This window comes from Nyctereutes procyonoides, unplaced genomic scaffold, assembly GCF_905146905.1.
Source record: "Nyctereutes procyonoides isolate TBG_1078 unplaced genomic scaffold, NYPRO_anot_genome, whole genome shotgun sequence".
Taxonomy (NCBI): Eukaryota; Metazoa; Chordata; class Mammalia; order Carnivora; family Canidae; genus Nyctereutes; species Nyctereutes procyonoides.
In genome coordinates, this window is record NW_026575044.1 from 12318968 (window position 1) to 12345643 (window position 26676).

The 26676-nt window shown below is 39.8% G+C and overlaps 1 protein-coding gene across 1 annotated transcript in view; it reads right to left on the bottom strand.

The window, feature by feature from the left end:
- Positions 1-26676, bottom strand: part of DNAH14 (dynein axonemal heavy chain 14) — a 321116-nt gene that overhangs the window by 187927 nt on the left and 106513 nt on the right. Inside the window, 11 exon segments of the mRNA XM_055324379.1 lie at positions 303-379; positions 1209-1395; positions 1984-2052; positions 4410-4555; positions 5856-5909; positions 6695-6926; positions 8850-9103; positions 12009-12096; positions 16103-16177; positions 16905-17023; positions 17110-17214. Of these exon segments, the coding sequence (XP_055180354.1) occupies positions 303-379; positions 1209-1395; positions 1984-2052; positions 4410-4555; positions 5856-5909; positions 6695-6926; positions 8850-9103; positions 12009-12096; positions 16103-16177; positions 16905-17023; positions 17110-17214 (1406 nt within the window).

A 26676-nucleotide genomic window follows, 5' to 3' on the forward strand; every position in this document is an offset into this window, starting at 1 on the left:
CCACCCAGGGATCCCAATTACTGCTCTTTTAAATAAGGTCTTTTACTCTTGTGTATCTTTTATTATATAAAGGTAAGACACATTTTTAAAAAATAATAGATTCTTTGGGGAAAAAGTACCCAAGGATTTTGTGCTTTTTTTTCTTCCTCTTCTTTTACATTCTTAAACACTTTTACCGTATTTTACTGTGACACTCTGGGAGATCCGTTTTATCTTGTCATTGTTACTTAGAATTTTACAAATTATTTTCCCTGTGTTGTTTATAACTTTCTTTGACCTAGTATTTCAAAAATTCAACTCACCACTTAAACTCCTGTTTCTTCTTTCCAGCCACTATTAAAACTGTCTTCAGAGACCTCAAGCCAAAATCATAATGAGCCTATAAGAATTAAAATATCTGAGTTATTAAATTTCTGAAGGAAAAATTGGACAACTTGGAAATAAATGCACATCCTACCCTAGTTAGATCCCTAATCATGTACACTGTGGAGACAGACTACGATGTAACTTAAGAAAGTCTGCATTTTGCTTCCAATGCCCTCACTTCCCTCCCAAACTGGTGCCCCTAAGTCTTCTTAAAGAGAGAGTAACAAGTATTAAAGCTGTTAAAAACTATTAGTATTTAAATTAAGTTTTCTCTGAAATGGAGATATGAATTGAAAGAACATGAAAAAAAGGAACACTTTGGAGGTAGTGTGGTTGGTTGGCCAAACTATCTTGGACCATAAACAAATACTCATTAAGCTGACATATCCCATAATAATCATTTTCAGAATGTGGTACTGAGATCAGCAACATCAGGAACTGTCAAAAACCTGTCAGAAAAGCAAATTATCAAGGGCCACCCTAGACAGTCAAAAAGTTGGTAAGAAGTCCAGTGATTTGTATTTTAACAGATCCCCCCAATTATCCTGAAGCACAATAAAGTGTGAGGGCCACTGCTATAGAGGTTAACTTCCCTGTAAGGAGAAAGTAGCCCATAATTTAACACAGCATATATTCCATTATTCTCTCCAGGTCCTGGAGGAAAGGCTTGAAACCCTGACTGATTTTACGTATCACCTCACATCCACGTTGGCTTGCCAATTAGAAGTATTGATAGGATTCTAGCTCCATTATTTTCCCAGGTCATCGCTATTCCAATACCAGAAAGGTCTTATTTAAAGTTTTCTATAATCATCTTCGTTTTGAGAAAAGCAGTTTGTTACCTGTTGTGAGAGCTGTTTGCTAGCTAATTCATAAATGTTAACTAGCTTTCCAGAGAGTGATTTTGCCGATTTGAAACCAAATGAAAACAGAATTATTTCAGTAATCATTTGATAATGGGGAGCCATCATTGCCACTGGGCGAAACAGAGATTTTAAGTTATCTGGGAGTTCTACTTGACCTTTGTACCTTATAAGGGGAAGAAAAATGAAAAAAGAAAATGCAGTTTTTCAGTTTTTCTGATGAGAAAACACACAATATAGTTTTCCCCAAATAATCCTATTAGTTTTCTATGCGACCTTCAGTTGAAAATAAGAGTATAAGATGACTTATATTGTACTCTTCCTCTCAAGATCTTCCTCCTCCACTACCTTTCCTCCCATAGTGCTCCTCATACGAGTTCGCTGAGGCCCTATCACCATGTTCCATGGATGGGTGTTTACTGAGCTTGCCTGGTCTCCACTCCTTGTGACCACCATGTTCCCTTCCTTCTGCTACTCTCTGCTTTCTTGTGTTTTCAATGTGACAAATGGCTGACCTCTTCCTTTCTCTCTGGCTATTGAAGTGAAAACGTCCCTCAGTCAGACACTTACTATGAGGACCATCCAAGTGGATAAAGACGGAGCTGTAGCTATTTATAAGTGTGCAAGTAGAGGAGAGATTCCAGTGGTGGTGGTGGATGGTTGATTACAATGACAGACAACTGCTTTGTGGCTAAGAACCAAGAAAAGGATTTTGACTTGTCCCTACTCCTGGCACAGATTAACCAATACTTACCCAGGGTTCATAGTAACAAATATTGCACAAGACATATTGATACGAATTTCTTTTCCTTCCAGTACAAACCTATAAGACATTGGAAAGGGTTCAGAATGAGTAACCTCCAAAATGTGCCACTTCATTATATGGATAATTTTAAGCTGAAGACAATGAAGGCCCCCAAAACTTTACCTCCTCTTTAATTGCTTCTAAGAATTTAAGGGCCAGGTCCAGAAAGACAGCTATAACCAGAGACAACCACAGAGAATATAGGCTGGGCATCGTAAGCTGTAAGGAGCTCAGAAGGCCTGTGCATTTGAATTCCTCTCTGTGCCCTGCTGTATCTGCAGGGTACAAATATTTGTTCACCAAGCATTTGCTCTTCCTATCTCCCTGTGACTTCTTTTCCTTCCCTTTGAAGCCCCAGACCTCTTTCCACTTCTGTTTAACTCAGCATGGCATACAAACCTTAACTGCCTATCTTTGAACCTCTCATGTCTGTGTGAGGTTCATGTATGTAGGCAATTAAATTTTTATCCTATTAATTTATCTGATGCCAATTTACTTAATGGATCAGCCAAAAGAACCTAGGAAGGTAAAGGAAAAAACTTCCTCTCCCATCCATTATAATATTCATTACTAAGAGAATTGTTTTCTTTAAGTCAAAGTATGTTAAAACAATAAATGAGTTTGGGAATGTTCCTAAGACTGTGCTATATTTAAATCCAAACAGCACATGCTGAGGGAAAAACAATTTTAAGAGAGGAAAGAAGAGGGTCATCTTGAGCCAAAGTTGTGAGCCCTGCTGGGGTTCATATTTTTTTTAAAAAAAATATTTATCTATCATCTATCTATCTATCTATCTATCTATCTATCTATCTATCTATCATCTATTTATTTATTTGAAAGAGAGAGAGAGAGAACATGAGTGGGAAGGGCAGAGGGAGAGGGAGACAGAATCCCAAGCAGACTCATGACCCTAAGATCAAGACCTGAGCCAAAATCAAGAGTCAGCTGCTTACCCAACTTCATCACATAGGTGCTCTGAAGTTTCATATTTATTTGATCATATCTAAAGAGTTTGTGGGACCTAAGACTGGAAGGCACCCACCTGAATGAACTTACTGAACAGAGAAGAGAACCCAAGGAGACCCTTGGACACAGAGTTCTCCCTGAGTGACACCATGGAGCAAAGAGTGGCCATGGCATAGAGTTCTTGTGTCAGCATGAAATGCAGCCCAGGAGATCAGTATCCTCTTGTCAGCACCAGAGGTAGGGAACATGGCAAGAAATCCTCTGGTGACTTTATGGATAGCTGATACCAATGAGGGTGGTCAAAGCTGGAAAGGAAGAACACTGGGAACAAAAGCTGAGGACTCTCTGGACAGAATAAAGTCTGGCAGATACTGAGGTGTGGTGAAGAACTGGTGACATGTGGCCTCCTGTGACTTGTAAGGCCTTGCAACATTGATTCTAACAGCTGGAACAAAATCCTTGAGAGTAAAGCCAGAAGTAAGTGTCCATTAGCTTGAATTAGAAATATGGGGGGGAAGGACACCTGTCTGGCTCAGTTGTAGGAGCATGTGGCTCTTGATCTTGGGGTGGTGAGTTTGAGCCCCACACTGAGTGTAGAGATTACTTAAAAAACTAAAAATAAAAAAAGAAATAATAGATTATAATAGAAAATTTAAATACAGAAATTCAATTATGCCCATAAAGTAAATCATGTGAGTTCCTGAATTTATCTGAAGAAAAAAAGATTTGCTCAGATTAGTAAATTTTAGTAATCCTAACGTACAAATATTATTTTTACAGGATTTTTTAAAATAAAGCATATATTAATTAAGAGTAATAGGATAAGAGGGGGCTTCAGTCAGATGTGTGGCTAGTATAAGTTTCAAAAATTATTTTATTTATTTATTTGAGAAAGTGTGAGAGAGAGCATGAGCAGCAGGGGGGCAGAAGGAGAGAAAGAAGCAGACGCCCCGCTGAGCAGAGAGCCCAACGCAAGGCTTGATCCCAGGACCCTGGGGTGATGAGCTGAACTGAAGGCAGATGCTCAACCTCCTGAGCCACCCAGGAACCCTTATAATTTTTTTTTTTTAAGATGTAGAATTAAAGAAAAGACTTCGGTTTCTTCAAGTGAAATGTCCTAACGTGGAAAGGTACTAAGAGAATTTAAACTCCAAAGTAAAAGCAAGTGGCTATATTTGCAACTTTGTACTGTGGCCTAGAAGACTGTTCCGAAGTTGGGCAGGAGCCTGGACACCCTCAGGCTGGCACGAACGTTAGTTACATATGTTTGCACATTACTTGCCAAGCGAAAGAGACAACCAAGATGTCATTCCTTTTGGTCTGTACTTAGGGGAAAAAAAAACAAAAACCCAACACTTACTGTAGAACAAATATTTAATAGTAAGTAACCAAATGTATTCAGCCAGTACCTGACAGAATAGCTGTCTTTTGCGACCTTGATTGTTAGTATCTGCGACGCAATCACGGAGAGGACTTGCACGTCAATCCGATTGAACTCACTGAAACAGCACCATGCTCCCGACTGGACCACTCCAAAGAAGAATTTTCCCATTATCTTGAAAACAATGATTATACAGGAGAAGGCTTTCACTGGGCCAGGGCCCTCTGCATTCCCTCATTTTTTCCAGGGCAAGTGCACACCATCCCCAGCCATGGCCTCTACCACAGGGCCATGTGTGGTGCTCGGCCTGCGTCCATGGCAGGTGCAGGGCAGCACTGCCTGGCTCTCAGCGTTCAGAGGAGGTTCCAGTTCTGGAACCTACTGAATCCTAAATGCTAGCAGTTGAAACAACCGGAAACACTGCAGGCCAAACATAACACGCATGGATGAATACAGGCCAGGGAATGCGTGCACTTGGTGCAGAGGGGATGGAGAGTCCATGCCAGAGCCCCTGGGTCCTAAGACAGGCTGGTTTATCCCACTGGCTGCAGGAATCAGGTCCTGTCTTTATTGAACATTTTGATATTCTGTTTATCTTGGGGGTTTTGGGAGACATTAATTATTATTCTAAAAAGCTTTGCATTAAAATATCTGCCGGCGGGCAGGCACTACAGCTACTCTCAGCCCTTCTGACCCCACTGGAAGGCAGTTCCCAGGGAGGAAACAAGAAACTCTATATCTTAACACTAATGCAAACAGCTTATTTATGTTTATTGATATTTTTAATGTGCTAAGTGAGCACAAATGGAAAATGCAGGATCTCACAGGTAATGTGCTTTTTAACTGCAAAGAAAATGACCATAATAAAAGGTAAATAGTTTGAACTTAACGTGCAAGACTAAATAAATGGGAGTGTTTTGAAACTTCAAGTAAATTTGTGACAGGCACTAACGTACATGACATTTCAAGAAGTATTTCAGAATTTTATGTCTTATGGAATGTCCCGCCAAAAACAAAAAAAACTCTTAAATTGTAATCATCGATACAAGCTCTGACTCAAATTTTTGTGCTAATTATAATAGCCTCATTGTTCTTAATGATTACCTTTCAGTAAATAAAAGTATAGTGTCAGAAATTATAAAATAAATTTATATTAATAGAGCAGTACTCTTAGTTTTTTTAATATATTCATGTTCCACATGTTCCACATGTTCCACGTGTTTGGAAAAATCCCCTGTCAAAAAGTTTGAAAACCACTGTCTTAAGTAGTAGTTCAGTTGCATGAAAACAAATTGCATAATGTTTTAAGTTTCTATTATACTCTTGTTTCTATTCTATTAATTTAGAAGAATCAATAGCATTTATTGTTCTGTTAATACTTAATGTCTAAGAGAAATATTTGTCTTGTCTTTCAGTCCTCAACGAATTATTTAAGTACATATTTTTTCCTGCATATATATGAATAAGCTTTTACCTTATAATCCAAATCCTCAAAACAGTTGAAGACCACACAATGTTTGCCTAAGGACTGAGAAACAAAATATTATTTTAATATATCTCTTGCATTATGATGCAAAATATTAATGCTAAAACTTCATAGTAATAAAATGTCTTTACTCTTTTGAGAAAACGTTGCAATATACAGATGAACTGCATACCAAATTTAGAAACTCACAAAACAAAACAAAACAAAACAAAAAGAAACTCACAAAACTTGGTAGGGTACATAAATGCACATACACTATTAGCTAAGTTGATTAATACATGGAACACTAAAGTCATGTTTTTAAAACATCAACGGATAAAAAACTAAGAAAAAAGCATTTCAATGATGTCATTGCAGCAACGTCAAACTACATCCTTCCCTTCCATCAGTTACTTGTCTGTCTCTGTCTCTCTCTCTCTCTCTCATACACACACACGCACGCACACACATACACACACATGCATGCACACACATACACACACACTGCTATTAATCACAAAGACTAGGTAACAGTAAAAGTCTGTGTGTGGCTCAGAACAGACTAATCACCCCCAATGAATGGGACGACACTGCTGCTGGCACATCAGTTAGCACAGTGTAATACCAAGTCGCACAAAGCATACTTGGCCCTGCCAAGGTCCCAAGTTCCAGCACAGAGCAGACATTTCAAAATGAACAGATGAATTACATGACTTAGTGAATGTGGTCAGGTGTTTGTTAAATGTTAGGAACATCTTAATAGCAGGAATAGTATAAATTTAAGATACCATTGGAAGTTTGTGTGACTATATAAAAAAAATAGTATTCTGGATATAGAAACCACTTACTTTGGCTAGATCTTTGACAGTCTCTGTTTTGCCCATGCCAGCGGGGCCAGTGGGGCAGCCTCCAAGATTCAAGAGCAGAGCTCCCGTGAGGGTGAGCCAGCATCTGTTAGTGAGGGGTGTAATAACCAACCGAGGAGTACATCCCAAGTACTCATAGCCATACGTGAAGCTGGCATCTCCTTGGGACACATAGCACAACTTCTGCTTGTCATTCCATTTATACTGCAAATGTCTGAAAAGAATATTTTAAGTGCACATAGTATTTGGGCAAAATCATTCTTAATTTTTTCACATGTAGAAACATAATGAAGATTAAAAATGGAATGTTGACTAAAAAATTACAACAAACTGAAAAGAGTTATGGATAGTTCTCATCAGTGAAACTTCAGAACTCCAAATACTACAAGCATGTGAGCACTTTCCCTGTGAGGAAAGCAGTCTGGCTGAATCCTGATGCTCTGCTGTGATGTATGCCGCACAAATAGAGGATTTATACCAGAATCATCCCTTTGAAATTTATTATGGTTTACATTGTTCATTATAACCAGGATCCTTACTACAAGGAGAGCTGAGAGAAATGCTAGTTGTTCTTAATATCAAACAAAATAGTGGTATTTATTTTATGAACCCTGTGCATCGCGTGGCTCACCATAAATTTTCTTCTCTGTAAGGCTATGAGCAAAACTTGTGACCCAGCTGGAGCTTTATAGTGTGCATTCCTTCCCCTGGATATTGACCTATACCTTTGTGTTAGTTTAAGGTGTACATACAACATGATGATGATATATACACCTGTTGTGAAATGATCACAATATATTTAGGTAACATCCATCATTCACATACTTATGAATTTATTTTTCTTGTGATAACATTTAAGATCTACTGTTTTAGTACCCTTCAAGTATACAATGAAGTATTATTAATTATAGTTGCCATGCTATCCATTACATCCCCAGAACTTATTTATCTTATAACTGGAAGTTGGTATCTTTGACCTCCTTTATCATTATCCACATTTCCTGTCCCAGGCACCTCACCTGTCAACTACTTTGAGCCCAGTTTGCTTGGTGTCTGGCATATGATGCATATCCCTCAGAGCCCCTCAAAAGGTTAACATGTTTTGCAGTGTCCTGTGAGTTCCCTATGAGGTCTTGAGGGACTCTAGCATAATTTAGCCCTAGAATCATAGATGCTCACAGATTTTATTAGTCATGTCTTCTCTACTTTACTTTTCTATATAGGCTCTTCCACCTTTCATTTTCACTTTAAAAAAGAGTTACTAGAAAGTAATAATGACATATTGAATTTTTGGGTGATGATTCATCCAGATGGCATATTTCTTTGGCAATTAAAAATGGTATAGTTATACTTCTGCAGAAAAATGGACATGGAAATACATATCAAATATGAAGTATTCTGGTAAAATATACTCAAATGGTGTTAAATACATCAGCCTCTCTGCTCCATCTTCTCTAGAGTTTAAAGGAAATTGTCACATCTAAAATAAGGAAATTTATACGATAGCAGAATTTCTTAAAAATTCACTTTCTTGAGAATCAAAGACCTTATATAGGCAGGACAGTTAATTTTTCCATGAACAGAGGCATCTTTAGGAAAAAGTAACTCAGAAGTTTAAAGCTTCACATTTCTTGTGCGAATCTTAGTGTGCTCTCCTCCCCAGGGTCAGTGGCTGTGTGGTGTTTCATGTATGAAATATGTATTTATGAATATATATATATATATCAGATTCCTGGGAGGATAATGGGGCTCTGAGGTGGAGAACTGGCCACAAACGTTCTCAGTTTTGTTTCCCAGCTTAGTGAGTTCCAGAATGGACCGCACCCAGGGAAGAAGGAGAATGGAGGCCTGGGGGGAGCTGCTCTCACTACACACTGGATGCTGCAGCCTGGCTGAATGGTGAGAAGTGAGGCCCACTCAGGAATGTGATACAGAAGGAAGTTACAATGAAGGGAGCACAGTGGAAAAGAAAACACAGGCACAGGGTACTCAAACTGACACCATTTGCCCAGAATGTCTATAAATCCCAGAAAATTGAAATGCAAGTTTCACATAATTGGAGGTGGATAATAAATTTATCAAGAGGAAGCTATGTGAGGAGTTATTTCAGGTGGAGCTATAATTGAGATCTACTTACCTTGTCCACTCAAAATCTCCCACACCGGAGACACCTTTCAGCAGTAAATCTCTTGCTATGTCTCGGCAGTGAACGCAAAGCGTAAGCAGTGCTGTCAGTACAGCTTTTGTGCGAGTGTTACTAGTATCCAGCACCACCAGTGCTGCAGTCTCCTCTAGGTGACCAATCATACCAGCATGGACTTTTTCCAACTCTGCTCTTGAATGAGAACTCACAAAACTTTTGATGCAATCATTATAAAACATGATCTGGCTCTAAAAAAGATATAAAGATGAGAACTGAAGAATCAACTATAAATTAAATCAGGTGTTTTCATGATATGTGTGTGTGAGTGTATGTGAAAGAGAGCTTACACATTTGAATGCATTTGAGAGTCAGACACTGAATTTTATTAATGCTTATGTGGCCTTATTTTTTTAGTAAATTGAAATATATTCACCCCCAATATTTCTACTTAAGAAATCTGATATTCTTAGCTATCATCATAAGACTCATAACTTGGGACAGTAATAATGGAAGAAAAACCCCAGCATGAAATTAGGACTGTGTGCTCAGCTGACCCCAGAAATACTTTTCCTAGAATATGTTGTCTGTAATCATAATTTTTCAGGAACTCTATATGACTTCTGTTACTTGATCCACTTTTTGATGCTCACTCTCTCCATGTATGCCAGAAGGCCCATGGTTTAATGTCACATTGGCAGTCAGTGAAGGGGAATATGTCCAGAGGCTTGCAAGTTTCTGGCCCGTAACTGGGTGAACTGTGATTTCAGTCACGAGGATAGTAGCTACTGAAGAAGAGCATGCTGGAGGGGAAGGGGCACAGTGGATGTGTTTGGGGATTTAATGAATTTGAAGTGCCTAAGAAACATGTAAGTAAGGCTATAAAGAAATACATTCTGGAATAATTAGCATAGAATAATTTTGGAATAAGAGGCATAGCGATGGGACCTAGAACAAGGTAAAAGGGTAGAGGATGTGAAACCTGATGCATCAGTGTTTTTGGCTGCATGCAACAGAAACTAACTCTGACTTTCTTAAAAGATGTGGCAGATCAACAGGAGGCTGGAGACCACGGCTTGGGAAGTGGGCAGGAACCAAGGCCACATCACAGAGGAGTCCAGTCAAGCGCCACTGCACTGCTATGATTGAGGCATTTATTCAGGATTCAGTCTCCGGAGAGAGCATCCAAGGGGAAGAGTCCCCTCGCTAGGCTGCGTCAGTGTGGGTTCTGGTGAGGTGGGCTGCGAACCAGATCTTTCTTTCCTTAGACAGCTGGAAGTTGCTCTAGCCTGGATAAATCCACACTGAAATGCTTTCAGTGGCCAAACATATGGGCCAGTTATCATCCCTACTTCCCCACAGATGTCTGCTGGGAGAAGGCTCCTAGTCCATATGCAGAAGTGCAGGAAAAAGGGTAATTGTCAATTGTATGCTGGGATGGGAAATTAGCAGTAGGCAGGGCAGAAAGGGGAGAAATTTTGGCAAAGTCTGTTCAATGATGTAAGTTCAAGCCTATAATGAAGTACTTCTGGAGACATGACAGAGTGCTTCTTATTGTTAGAGAACCAGGGATTTTTGGAGAACCAGGGATCTGGGATGATCTCTTCTTCATAGAGCAGATCTGAGTATGTGCCTGGTAAATCACAGAAATGTCCGCAATGATTCATTATCCTTTTGCTGCCTTTGCAGACAATAGCTTACCACAGTCCTCAGCTCAGGCTCTTCAAGCATTTTATCAATATTCAGCCAAGTGGATAACAAAGGAGACAAGAGACAAAGGACATCATCATTTGTGTCCATAATCTCAGCTTATTTTAACAGAGACTTGACAGTTGTGGTAGGGCAAGGCACAGTAAACAGATGTGATGTTATTTTTAAATTTACTAGAGAATTTAATAAAGTCAAGTCTGTTTTACAAACACTTGGTAATGGTAACTCATGGAGCTGGGGCTTCTTCCTCCATCACTGCAGGGGAACCTCCGTCCCCAAGGTTCATGGGGATTCTCATCACCGACATACATAATGGAGTTTTCAGATCTCTCTAGAGCATTTTAAAATGCTGACTGCCCACTTGCTCTAGAGAAAAGTTAATCCAGTTCCATCTCTCCTCCCTTAGCTCCATGATGCCTCTTCTTTGGACCCCTTCACAGAGCCCCTTCCTTCATCTTCTCCTTAAATGTAGATGTCCTCTAGGGTCTTTCTTTGTCCTTCTCTTATTCTATACATTCTATTGGGGAATTCTCTACTGTCTTGACTTCAATTGCTACTTTATAAGTTCTTCTTCTCAAAAGAACCAGGTGCCCTGGTTTTCTTGCTACCACACATACCTCATTTCTCTTTCTCCTTTGAGGTCCACAAAAGCAACAATCAGCAGCATGAAGGCTCCCTGAAAGACACCCATATGCTTCTCTCCAGAACCTGTGACCAAGTCATATTAGATGGCAGAGGGACTTTGCAGCTGCGACTAAATCAAGACCTTCAGATGGAGAGATTATTTGGGATTATCTGAGCGGGGCCAATATGATCGTAGGTACCCTTAAAACTGGAGAACTTTTTCTGCTGTGAGCAGAGGGAAGTTTGATTAAAGTAGAACAGTCAGACAGGTGCCAACAGGGCTGGCTTTGAAAATGAAGGAAGGGGCCACCAGCCAAGACATGCCAGTGGCCTCTAGAGGCTGGGAAAGATAAGGAAAGGGATTCTCCCCTGAGCCTCTGGGAAGGAATGCAGCCTTGCCAACACCTCGATTTTAGCCAGTGACACCAGTGAGGCCTTCATCGGACACATCTGCAAGACGATAAACATGTGCTGTTTTAAGCAACTAAGTTTGTGGTAACTTTGTAATGACAGCAGTAGAAACCAAATACAATGCCATAGGGGAACATCCCTGAGAAAATAATTTATGATTCTTTTCATTCAACATTATGAAGAAATTTTAAAACCATAAAAAAGTTGAAATATAAAACAAATGCCCATATGCTCACCACCTATATTCCAACTAATTTTTGCTATATTTACTTTATCACATCTGTCCATATATCCATCCAACCATCTATATTGTTTTTTGATGCATTTCAAAGTGACACATATTAGTACCCTTCAGAGTGGTTTACTTCTAAATCTTTGCTTTCTTGGCAGTATGACCATAAATTAACTCACCACTGTGAGGACCACTTGTCCTGGATGAGACACCACCCACTCGGAAAAAGTTTGGCAGCTCCAGTCTTCAACCCCTTGACTTACAAATCTATAAACAGAACATTTTATTTCTATTATTACATGTAATCATAGTGGCCATTTAATGATCAAGCATGACAAGATCACGTGGGGGTGGGGATTTTCCTTTAGGATCTCTGGTTCTTTAATTCTGATTTAGGTGTACGTAAGGGACCAAATGCTAGAGTTAACAGAGCCTGAATTCATGCACAATGCAGATTACTTAAACTTCCCTTTAATATCACCTGTACTCTTCCAATGGGGCCATTGAGTTTCTGGGGTGGTGAAACTGGAAGGGGGAGATGGCCATATTAGCTTTGAATATCTATTACTATCAATGACAAAATCAGTATTTAAGATAATTTCTACAAGATGAGTACTGGGCTGAAACCATTAAATGAACTTTAGCAGTAAAGCCCTGCATTTAGCTTTAAAAATTAATCATAGGGCATCCCTGGGTGGCTCAGCAGTTTAGCACCTGCCTTTGGCCCAGGCCACGATCCTGGAGTCCCGGGATCGAGTCCCGCATCGGGCTCCTGGCATGGAGCCTGCTTCTCCCTCCTCCTGTGTCTCTGCCTCTCTCTCTCTCTCTCTCTCTCTCTCTCTCTCGGTGTCTATCATAAATAAATAAATAAATAAATAAATCTTTAAAAAATAAAAATTAATCATAAGGAAAAAATAGGATTCATGAAAAATATGCAGAAATTTTATTTAAGATCAAGTTAATTTGTGCCAACAAAATAGGTTTTCATATTGTTACAGTGGGTTTTTTGTCACTTAGAAATTTTTAGTTTCTATATAGTCAAACTGATCACTGATCCCATGTGTCACAAATTTTCAACATTAAACTTTACTTTTCTTCTACTACTGTGACAGTTTCTTTACTTACCAATCTTAATCTAGAATTTATTTTATTTTTAAAATATTGATTCTTCTAATTTTTGCTGTAATTGCAAATGGTGTCTGTTTTTATTATTTTCTTATTATCACTGCCACTGAGGAGAAATAGGTTTATAATGACCTATATATATTTTAAAACAATGTCAGTGACATTGTTGAAATACAAATGTAGCTCTTATTAAAATGACCTTTTATTTTAATGTCTTTGTTTTCTTTTTGTTTGCTATTCCATGACCTGTCTTTACTGCTTTTATTTGCATCTTTGTAGCATTGCTTTATCTCTCAAAAAACATGTAGTTCCATTTCTCTTTTGACAAAAAAAAGACCTTACTCTTATTTTGACATGGTACCCCCATTTACATATAAACACACACAGACACACAGCACATTATAATTTCTTTATTTAATTTCCTTCAGGGTTTTAGAAATATTTATTCTGATTTTTTACAGCCTCTTGGGAGAGAGTGGATCAAGATTTTTGATGTAACAATCCTGTCTTCATCGTGAGCCATATTCCTTCAAGTGACAGATAATATGTTAATAGTATATATCATATATATTGTACATATACACATATGTACACACACAAAACACTGGAACACAAGAAAGTGTGCCCCAGGGCATCAACTTGAAAAGGCTCTAGTAGGCGGAAAGCAAACTGGGTCTGAGTTACAGAAATGAGCAGAAAAATGGGAGAACACCACTGCCAAGTTGGACAAACACAAGAGAGATCAGGGCGGCTCTGCAGGGAATGAGAACTCTCTAAGCAGGGCCAGTGGCGGCCTCTACCTTCCCCACATCCCAGCTGCCAATGGCCGCAATGAATAGCCATCTCCAAGGGTGATGAGGCTGCAGAGAGAAACAGAGGAGGGCCTGCAATCACACCACACATCTTCAAACATGGCAGGACAGGAAGGGAGTAAGGGGAAGACAGGAATCGAGGCGTTGACACTGTCATTTTTCTCCAAGATGCGGAGTACCTGAAATGACACTGGAACTCACACACCAGGGAGGTGACAAGGGTGTCTTATAGTTCCCAGGAGAAATGGAAAGGAATCTCCATACGCTGGGAGCTAAACCACTCACACCCTGGGCCATGTGTCCATCCTGTCACCTGTAGCTATGCAGGCAGGCTACTGTAATTACATACCAGCACTTGCTTAGAGAGGGAGAGGGACCCTCACCAGTCTGAACACGGATGGACAACCAAAAACGACCAGTAGAAACATGAACAAAACTGACGCAGTGACAGACCGCTCCTTCATGGATGCTAACCCCTGGCTAAAGCTCTCTGAGATCAGAGATCAACCAGTGGGGAGCGTAACAGAGGAATACGAACACTTTCTGGTGAGACTAAATGCTGCCATGTCTTGTGACATTTGATGATATAGAAATTAATGCAACTGGAATAAAATCCTGCATGATTACAATATGGAGGAGGTGATGGGAGGGCAGTATGAAGTGACCATGCTTATTGGGGACAAATTGGAGATATTTACCATAAGCTTTGATGAAAGTATGTTTCACAATGTGCATTCACATTTTAGGAGTATTCACTACAACAAAGGAAATGTCCCTGACTTTGGCATGACTGCCCCAAAAGATATGAAGAAACTCAGTGCAGCAACAGGAAGTAAAAACCCCCAGACCCAAAGCCTGCTGATTCAAGGGTGGACAGAGGATGGGAAGCATGCATGCAGCAGCACATGTGAAGGGTGCCTAGAGAGTTTAATGAGGGGACTTTTTGCAGGGCTGTGGGCAAGGTTCAGGGAGCTAACATGGGTGGTAATGCAGTTATTTATTAGAAATAAATGCTAGAAACAAAAAGAGGATAAGGACAAACCCACAGAAAAGGAGGAAATGTTTAATACAATTTTCCAGAAAATAAACTAAGTGGACCAAAATATGAAAAGGAAAATGAAGGAAAGTTCAACATAAGGACATTTGTGGTTGTCATTCATGGCAAATTTCAGGCAAAGGGGTATTTAGGTTTCTTGATAGATTCATTAAAAAACTTTTGAACTAATTAAATACCCTTCAATTGTTAAAAACTTTGCAAACAAATTAGAGAATAAAACTCTTTATTTTGAGGAGGGGTATGTTCCAGAAATCCTAGCATCATAACAAACAGTGAAACATTAGAAATGTTCCCAGAAAGAAGGATGGTGACTGTCATGTGTACTTTTCAACATTGTACCAAATTTGTCATCCTAAGTAACATGAAAAGGAAGAGACATTTCAAAAGAACCGTAAAGAGAAAGAACTATCATGATTAGCAGCTGATAAGATGGTCCTGGCGTGACAAGTGAACATCCGTCTCTTGAGTGCCTGCAGAAGCTTCTGCCCTCATGGGAGACGGCATCTGGCTCTGATCACATCACCTGGGGAAGGACTACAGCGGAGAAAGCTGTTGTGGTTATGATCTGCTCTGCTCTAGGAGGCTCGTGTTGGCATTCAGGATCATATTAATTAATACAAATATATATAAGAACTATTTAAGACCAACAAATATAACCAACCACAAAGAATTAGAAATGAACAAGGCAGCTCGAGTCGAAGTCATTTAAAAATTCATGCTCTGGGGCTCTTTCTTCGCTCTAAACCAACTGGAACGTAAAAAAGGAGAACATCACAAAGATGGAACCAAGCAAACAACGTGAGGAAGCAGAACGGGGATGGGCTACGACCGAGCCTTCAGGGCATGGGGTCTTTGGAAAACTGACTAGGCTGAAAGCACACAAAAAAACACCTGGATGCAGTCAGTCCAGGATCATGCTCTCAAACTGACATTCACGCTGGAAAAGTGATTTTCCATCCAGCCATGTGCTGTCATGTTCTATCAAAGCCCATTTCATAAAAGACTTCACTCTACATTTCTACAGATCCTTTCCAATAAGATTAGTAGGTAATTAACCAAGGTTAAATATATATAATGCAATCTTAGAATTAAAAATTGTACTCACAGGGACACCTGGGTGGTTCAGTCAGTTAAGTGTCTGGCTCAGGTCATGATCTTGGGCTCCTGGGATTGAGTCCCGCATCAGGCTCCCACCTTCTCCCTCTCCCTCTTCCCTGCTCATGCGCGCGCGCTCTCTCTCTCTCTCAAATAAATAAAATCTTTTAAAAATTGTACTTACTTTTTCAGTACATCAAACATGCTTTTCTCTACATTTATCAACCACTGTTCCACAGCACTTCTTACACGAATTTTCCTGTAATTTTTTCCAAAAAAAATCGCAAATAATTCTTTTTATCTATGTTTCTTCATTCCTTTGATAAGGCTGTAGACTAACTTTTCTACACTTACAACATTCACAGGCCAAAGGATCATAATTCTACAATTGTGTTTTTTCTAGATCTTAATTTGGAAAGCTACGGAGACAACTTATCACTTAACTTTATGGAACTATGACACTGAAACCATTGACTTACAAAATTAAGAGTTTCCACTAAAACATGAACTGACAAAGTAGATAAATTATATTACAGAGCATTTTTGTATTCCTCGCTGGCTCTTTTAAACAGCCAGCCTAGGTCAGGGTGGGGTTAGGGACTTTAGTGGATGGAAACACTTGGGCACAGCATTTTTTAATCAACTCTCAATAGGAGCCACATGCCAAAGGCTGGAGGGAATCAGCTGATGAGCGGGGGCCTGGGGCCAGGGGCCAGGGAGGCAGCATAGGGAGCAGCATGAACAACATCAAGCAAATAGCAAATTTTCTTCCTAATAAGTTCCTATAATAAAACCCCTATGCTGGCACCTAGGATAATACCAATAAATACAGACATGAAAAGGTAAAATTCTGCATAAGTACATTATCTTTGGGGAAATAGTTTGCTTAGCAAACTTCTTGAAATATCAGAAATTTCCAAGCAGAGGTTTTAAATAATAAAGTTTTATGGTGTCTGAATGTTTCATTAGTAACACATATGTCATACTTGGGCAACAGAAGAGTTTCCCCTTCAGCAGACATGAGCATTATCACAGCAGGAGGGCCAATTTCTTGTTTCCAAATCAATAACTGTTTTATATTTTCAAAACACTTCACAAGATGAGGCTGTGGACCAGAATCAAATGTCAATAAACACTATACAATTCTGACCTGGTTTGGAAATAATATCCCTGAGCAGAGAAAAATATTACCTGTAGAGACCCAGGATTTCTGCTGTCAGCTAGAATATCAAGGAGTTCAGCGTTGCTAAGAAAGTAAAATCTTGGGAAAATCATTCTTTTAATTTCAAGGTAGTCCTGTCCAGAACCAAAAGAAAATACAGTTCATAATGTATGTTTAATCATAATACGATCACAGCCTCATTTGGGGCTACATTTGCACATAAAAAACACGATATTTAAATTGCAGCATATGTAGCTGCATTAGTAAAAATAAGAGTCCATGCTGATTTTTTTCTTAAGTTGCTAAAATAATTTATAATAAAGCAAAACTAAAGTAAATGTAAATTTAACCTCCCCCTCCAATGAATGCACACACGCAGACACCCTGCTGTATGCTGGATCACTAGCACCGCCTTCGCACAGCCTCACTTTCTGCCCATTTCCTGGTCATCAGGAGAGAAGTTGTCCTCCCATGTCCCATGGTGACACCCTCTGGTCCCAGCCCTCCCCGAGGCTTAGCTGCACCCATGCTGTCTTAACTTCATCCTCCTTTTCCAGAGGAAGAGACACCTGTTCCCACATGCCAACCAAGTCATCCCTGTGTCACTCATTAGTCTTCTCTCTCAAGCTCTCCTTTGCCACAGGCTTCCCTTTTACCTCTCATTAAAAGTATACACAAGAAGCCCCTCTTGTGCTTTGTTTTCCTCTAGTTACTGTCTGGGTCCCCACCTCCTCTCCACAGTCACAGGCCTTGAAAAGATGGCCTGTGAACTCCGGGTCTCTGCGTATGCATCTCTCAGCCACTCCAGGCCCTGCTGTGTGGCCGCATCACTAACAGATTGACACTAGCTGGTCAGCCTTCATGCTGCATGATGTCTGCATCACATCTGACAGCTGGCTTCGTTCCTTATTCTGCCTGGGATGCTGCTCTCCTTCCACCCATCCTGCTCTTCCTGGGCTGCTGGGCACATACATAATACACATGTTCTGTAGCTCCTGTCACTTCCTTTTGCCCCAGATCTCTAACCCCAATTGCTGACTGAAGACAGTCATCTGGCTGTCCCATGAGTATTAGATTTCCAACATGTACGGCACTTAGTTGTTTCTACACAAGCCTCTCCCTCCTACTTCCTCTCTGTAATGTGAACCCTTCCATGTTGGTGGCCAAGCCAGGTATCTTGGCACAAGCCTGGGCCACGTGCCCATCTGAAGCTTGTGGCTCCACCTTCTTTCATCCTCACCATCGTCTTACCTTAGTCCCCCCAGGATTTCTAGTTTTGTAACTGGTTTATCTATTCTCACTGCCCCCCTTCCCCCCGCCATCTACACATACCCTAGGGTCCTGAGACATTTCTAAATCAAATCATTTCACCCTCCTGCTCAAAATCCTTCAGTAGCTACTCTATGGTCAACATACATTGTGATATTCAAGGCCCTTCCTCATCTGGCCCTGCTTCCTTAGAGAATCTCACCTTTCACCAGTTCCCCATTTGCAAACTAGGTTCCATCTTATTTATAGCTCCAGAACATGCCATGCTTGCTCATGGTTCCATATCAATACTCTCCCCTCGCCTAGGGTGCTCTTTCCACTCAGCTACCCACACACCCTGGACCCTTTTACCTGGCTAACTCAACACAATCTTCCAAAACCCAGATGAATTATCACTTCTTGCAGGCTAGGTCAATTTCTCTTCTTCCACATGACCATATCATCCAAATGATCATAGCATACATCACACATTAGTATCTCTCTACTTTGGTTCCTATAATAGATCTTGAGTTCTGTATAATAAGTAGGGAGTTGTCTGAGGACTCCCAGCACATGGCAGCAGTGCCTGGTACAGACCAGGTGCTCAACACATCAATAAATGGAGAATTACTGGTTGGCAATGATGCTTACTAATAGTCCAAAGGTATGCTAAAAAATAATTAGAAAGCTTATCTCAATCCTTACTCAGTAAACTTGCTATTATTAACCAGATCCCTCCAGCTGGTGCCCCAAATCATGGATTCATGTAGCAGAGGGTCTTCCTGGGTAGAGGACTTTCTATAGGCTGTAACTACCACATATGGGTAGTTACCTTCCACATCTGGAAGAGTCATCACAACCACTGTAACTTGTGTTCAACAAGGAAAAGATACAAAAACCTGGAAGGAGATCTTGGTTTATGAAGTGAATATATTCACCACGAATCTCAAATATTAAAACCCAGTATTTAAAAAAATGTACGTCTAAGCTGAAAATTTAATGTTTTGGCAATCTTTAAATATATGGATTCGATAACTTCATTTATAAAATCATCAAACTAAGACTTCTGGGGAATAATGGTGGAGTAGGAGGACCCAAGCTCACTTTGTCCTCCAGGTAAACCTAGATAACATCTACATCAGCATAAGTAATTCTGTAGACTGGGAGAACAGACCCCACAGCTGAATGTAGAGACCCAGAAAATGATAGGAAGGGTAGAGACGGGGTGGGGGCCTAACTGGACCCGGGGTCTGCTGGCAGGAGAGAGACCCATAGGCAAAGACTGGGGTGGGAGGATCCAGCATGGGGAAAACGAATCCTCGTCACATTTGGCTTTGGAAATGAGATAGGTCAAATTTTACAACTTCTTAAAACCAGGAAGACTTAAACCCTGGAATCTTGAGAACACTGACTCAGCTCTGGGAGAGCTGGGAAGGAGAGAGGAGACCATCCCACTGTTTTCTTTTTTTTTTTTTTTTTTTTTTTTATGATAGTCACAGAGAGAGAGAGAGAGAGGCAGAGACACAGGCAGAGGGAGAAGCAGGCTCCATGCACCGGGAGCCCGATGTGGGATTCGATCCCGGGTCTCCAGGATCGCGCCCTGGGCCAAAGGCAGGCGCCAAACCGCTGTGCCACCCAGGGATCCCCCATCCCCACTGTTAAAGAGACTGCATGACAATCCCACATAGATATAGCACAGAAGCTTCAGTATGAAAAGTGCCTGGGGCATATAGGAACAAGGGACAGAAATCAGGGGGAGACTTATCCAGGAACAAAGGAGCTGGCGGGTGCCACTTTTCTCCCCTAGCCTAGATACTCTAACATTGGCTGGAACTAATTTGCTCACAGCACCCCGTCACTCCAGTGTGGACATGCCCCCTCCAGCCAGAGCTCAGCTCCAGATCCACTCCCACAGCAGACCTGCACAGACTTTGCTAGCACTGCACCCCACTCACATGCATGTTGTGGGTCCACCCACTCTCCAAAGGGCCCTTGGCAAGAGTCCCTCCAAAGCAGTGCCACAAGCCTGGCAGTGTGCAAACAGCCCCACCACCAACCAGCCCCACTCCAAAATGAGTCCTGCCCTGGAGAGGGGAAGATGACCACACACCAGTCTGACTGTAGGTCTACCCACCAACAAAAGATTCTAGGGGACGAGACAGGGAGAGTGCCCTATAGTTTGGTGCTACTTCATCTCTGGCAAACACCTGGTCTGACTCATCCCAAGCTCAAGGCAGCCCACTAACACCACAGGGACCAGACCCTGCCCACAACAGGCAGAGAGCCATTGCAGACGAGACTCAAGGCAAACACATCCCAGCCACAACAGGAGGGTGCACACAACACACACAGGAGACCCCCCTGAAGCACCAGGTTTGGAGTAACAGGGAACACTGCACTGCAGGGCACTATATGACCTCTTCTTCAAAAGGCCACTACCATCAAGAGCAGGAGACATAGCTGATACAGAGAAATAGAGAGTTAGATAGAATGAGACAGAGGAATATGTCCCAAATGAAAGAACAGAACAAAATCACAGCAAGAGACCTAAAAAAAATGAAGATAAGCAACATGCCTAATGGAGAATATAAAGTAATGGTTATAAAGATACTCACTGGACTTGAGAAAAGGATGGAGACCTCAGTGAGACACTCCACAAAGATAGAAAACATAAAAAAGAACCAATCAGAGATGAAGAACTCAATAACTGAAATTAAAAATACACCAGAGGGTATAAACAGATTAGAGGAAGCAAGAGGACTGATCAGTGACCAGGAAGACACTAATAAAAAGCAATCAGGCTGGACAAGAGAAAGAAAAAAGAATAATAAAAAATGAGAACAGGTTAAGAGAACTCAGCAACACCATCAAGTACCATAACAGTCGTGTTACAGGGATCCCAGAAGGAGAAGAGAGAGAAGAGGGGACAGAACACTTATTAGAAGAAATAATACCTGAAAACTTCCTGAATCTGGGGAAGGAAAGAGAAATCCAGATCCAGGAGGCACAGAGAACCCTAAACAAAACCAACCTGAGGAGGTCCAACACCAAGATACATAATTAAAATGGCCAAAAGTCAAAGAAGAAGTCAAACTCTCTCTCTTTGCCGATGACATGATACTCTACATAGAAAACCCAAAAGCCTCCACCCCAAGATTGCTAGAACTCATACAGCAATTTGGCAGTGTGGCAGGATACAAAATCAATGCCCAAAAGTCACTGGCATTTCTATACACTAACAATGAGACTGAAGAAAGAGAAATTAAGGAGTCAATCCCATTTACAATTGCACCCAAAAGCATAAGATACCTAGGAATAAACCTAACCAAAGAGGTAAAGGATCTATACCCTAAAAACTATAGAACACTTCTGAAAGAAATTGAGGAAGACACAAAGAGATGGAAAAATATTCCATGCTCATGGATTGGCAGAATTAATATTGTGAAAATGTCAATGTTACCCAGGGCAATTTACACGTTTAATGCAATCCCTATCAAAATACCATGGACTTTCTTCAGAGACTTAGAACAAATTATTTTAAGATTTGTGTGGAATCAGAAAAGACCCCGAATAGCCAGGGGAATTTTAAAAAAGAAAACCATAGCTGGGGGCATCACAATGCCAGATTTCAGGTTGTACTACAAAGCTGTGGTCATCAAGACAGTGTGGTATTGGCACAAAAACAGACACATAGATCAATGGAACAGAATAGAGAACCCAGAAGTGGACCCTCAACTTTATGGTCAACTAATATTCGATAAAGGAGGAAAGACTATCCACTGGAAGAAAGACAGTCTCTTCAATAAATGGTGCTGGGAAAATTGGACATCCACATGCAGAAGAATGAAACTAGACCACTCTCTTGCACCATACACAAAGAAACTCAAAATGGATGAAAGATCTAAATGTGAGACAAGATTCCATCAAAATCCTAGAGGAGAACACAGGCAATACCCTTTTTGAACTTGGCCACAGTAACTTCTTGCAAGATACATCCACGAAAGCAAAAGAAACAAAAGCAAAAATGAACTATTGGGACTTCATCAAGATAAGAAGCTTTTGCAAAGCAAAGGATACAGTCAACAAAACTAAAAGACAACCTACAGAATGGGAGAAGATATTTGCAAGTGACGTATCAGATAAAGGGCTAGTTTCCAAAATCTATAAAGAACTTATTAATCTCAACACCAAAGAAACAAACAATCCAATCATGAAATGGGCAAAAGACATGAAGAGAAATCTCACAGAGGAAGACACAGACATGGCCAACAAGCACATGAGAAAATGCTCTGCATCACTTGCCATCAGGGAAATACAAATCAAAACCACAATGAGATACCACCTCACACCAGTGAGAATGGGGAAAATTAACAAGGCAGGAAACAACAAATGTTGGAGAGGATGTGGAGAAAAGGGAACCCTCTTACACTGTTGGTGGGAATGTGAACTGGTGCAGCCACTCTGGAAAACTGTGTGGAGGTTCCTCAAAGAGTTAAAAATAGACTTGCCCTATGACCCAGCAATTGCACTGTTGGGGATTTACCCCAAAGATATAGATGCAATGAAACGCCGGGACACCTGCACCCCGATGTTTCTAGCAGCCATGTCCACAATAGCCAAACTGTGGAAGGAGCCTCGGTGTCCATCGAAAGATGAATGGATAAAGAAGATGTGGTTTATGTATACAATGGAATATTACTCAGCCATTAGAAACGACAAATACCCACCATTTGCTTCAACGTGGATGGAACTGGAGGGTATTATGCTGAGTGAAGTAAGTCAATCGGAGAAGGACAAACTTTATATGCTCTCATTCATTTGGGGAATATAAATAATAGTGAAAGGGAATATAAGGGAAGGGAGAAGAAATGTGTGGGAAATATCAGAAAGGGAGACAGAACATAAAGACTCCTAACTCTGGGAAATGAACTAGGGGTGGTGGAAGGGGAAGAGAGTGGGGGGTGGGAGTGAATGGGTGACGGGCACTGAGGGGGGCACTTGACGGGATGATCACTGGGTGTTATTCTGTATGTTGGTAAATTGAACACCAATAAAAAATAAATTTATTAAAAAATAAAATGGCCAAAAGTAGAGATAAAAAGAGAATTTTAAAAGCAGCAGGAGAAAAAAACAAAAAAACACAACAAAAAACAAAAAACAAAACAGTTCCATACAAGGGAAATCCCATAAGACTTTCAGCTGATTTTTCAGCAGAAACTTTGCAGGCCAGAGGGAGTGGTAAGAAATAGTTAAAGTACTGAAAGGAAAAACCTGCAACCAAGAATACTCTATCCAGCAAGGCTTTCATTCAGAACAGAAGAAAAGAGAAAGAGTTTCTCCGACAAACAAAAGTGAAAGGAATTTGTGACCACTAAACCAGCCCTATAAGAAATGTTAAAGGGGACTCTGAGTGGAAAGGAAAGACCATAAGTAGGAATAAGAAGTGGGAATCTCAAAAACATTAAAAATAAGTTTGTATGTAAAAATCAGTCAAGATACTCACAAAATAAAAGGATATAGAGTATGACACTATATACTTAAAAATGTGAGGAGTAAAAATTTAGTGCTTTTAGAATGAGTTCAAACGTAAGCAACCATCAACTTAATGTAGATTGCTATATGCATAAGATGTTTATATACAAACCCAATGATAACCACAAATCCAAAACTGATAATAGATATGTGAAAAATAAACAGAAAGGAATCCAAGTATATCACGAAAGAAATCCAGCAAACCGAGAGAGTAAGAGAAGACAGGAACAGAGAAGAATTACAAAAACAACCAGAAAATGAATAACAAACTGGCAATAAATACACATCTATCAGTAATTACTGTGAATGTAAATGGAATAAATGCTCCAATCAAGAGACACAGGGTGATGGAATGACTAAAAAAGCAAGACCCATCTATATGCTGCCTAGAAGAGACTCATTTCAGACTTAAAGACATCTGTGAATTGAAAGTGAAGGGATGGAAAAACATGTATCATGCAAATGGAAATGAAAAGAAAGCTGCGATAGCAATATTTATATTGGATGAAATAAACTTTAAAACAAAGACCGTAACAAGAGACAAAGAAGGACCCTATATAAAGGGAACATTCTAGTAAGAAGATATAACAATTGTAAATATTTATGCACCAAACATGGGAGCACCCAAATACATAAAACAGCTAATAACAAACATAAAGGAAATAATATATGGAGGATATAATAAGGAATAATAAAGGAATGATAGTAATATAACAACACTAGGGAACTTTAACACCCCACTTATATCAGTTGACATGTCACCCAAATGGGAAATCAATAAGGAAACAGTGGCTTTGAATACCACATTGGACTAGAAATATCTAACAGATACATTCACAACATTTCATCCTAAAACAGCAGACTACACATTCTTTTCAAGTGCACATGGAACATTCTCCAGAATAGAGAGAGAGTGTCAACAAATTAACAAAATCAAAGTCATACGATGCATCTTTTCTTTTTTTTTTTTTTAATTTACTTATGATAGTCACAGAGAGAGAGAGAGAGAGAGAGGCAGAGACACAGGCAGAGGGAGAAGCAGGCTCCATGCACCGGGAGCCCGACGTGGGATTCGATCCCGGGTCTCCAGGATCACGCCCTGGGCGAAAGACAGGCGCCAACCCACTGCGCCACCCAGGGATCCCCGATGCATCTTTTCTGACCACAATGCTACAAAACTAGAAATCAACCGCAAGAAAAAATCTGAAAAGAGCACAAATACATGGAGGCTAAATAACATGCTACTAAACAATCATCAGGTCAACCAAGAAATCGACAGGAAATAAAAAAACATACATGGAGACAAATGAAAAAGTCCAAAATCTTTGGGATGCAGCGAAAGCAGTTCTAAAAGGAAGTTTATAGCAATACAAGTCTATGTCAGCAAAGAAGAAAAATCTCAAATAATTTAACCTTATTCCTAAAGGAGCTAGAGAAAGTAGAACAAAAACCCCTCAAAACTAATAGAAGGAAGGAAATAATAAAAAATTATTGCAGAAATAAGCAAAACAGAAACTAAAAAAAAACAATAGTAGAGATCAATGAAATCAGCAGCTAGTTCTTTGAAAATATCAGCAAAATTGATAAACTTTTAGCCAGATTCATCTAAAAAAAAAAAAAGAGGGATCAAACAAAGTCAGAAATGAAAGAAGAGAAATAACAACTGACATCACAGAAATACAAAAGATTATAAGAGCATATTGTGAAAAATTATATGCTAACATACTGGACAACCTAGAAGAAATGCATAAATTCCCAGAAACTTATAGGCTCCCAAAACTGAATCAGGAAGAAACAGAAACTTTGATCAGACTGATTATTAGCAATGAAATTGAATCAGACATCAAAAAACTCCCAAAAAACAAAAGTTAGCCTCACAAGTAAATTCTACCAAACATTCAAAGAAGAGTTAATATCTATTCTTCAAATTAATCCAAAGAATAGAAGAGGAAGGAAAACTTCTAAATTCATTCTATGAGGCCACATTACCGTGATACCAAAACCACATGAAGACACCTCAAAAAAGAGAACTATAGGTCAATATCTCTGATGAACATAGATGTAAAAATCCTCAGCAAAAATCCTCAACAAAAATCCTCAACAAAATATTAGTAAACGGAATCCAACAATACATTAAAAAAAAATCATCTACCATGATCAAGTGGGATTTATACCCAGGATGCAACTGTAGTTCAATATTCACAAATCATTCAACATGATACATCACCTCAACACGAGAAGGATAAAAACCATATAGTCATATCAACAGACATAAAAAAAATCATTGACAAAGTACAACATCCATTCATGACAAAAACCCTCAACAAAGTAGATTTAGAGGGAACATACCTCAGCACAATAAAGGTCATGTATGAAAAACCCACAGCTAATATCATCCTAAATGCAGAAAAACTGAGAACTTTTTCTCTACAGTTAGGAACAAGACAGGAATGTCTACTTTCATCACCTTTATTCAACATAGTACTGGAAGTCCTAGCCACAGCAGACAAGAAAAAAAGGAATAAAAAGCATCTAAACTGGTAAGGATATTTGCAGATGACTTGATACTATACATAAAAAAAAATACTTAACCAAAAAACAATTAGAGCTGATAAACGAATTCAGTAATGTTGCAGGATATAAAATCAATATATAGAAATACATTGTATTTCTATCCACTAAGAATGAAGCAGTAGAAAGAGAAATGAAGAAAATAGTCTTATTTATTACAAAGGCACCAAAAATAATAAAATATCTAGGAATAAATGTAACAAAGCAGGTGAAAGAGTTGTGCTCTGAAACTATAAAACACTGAT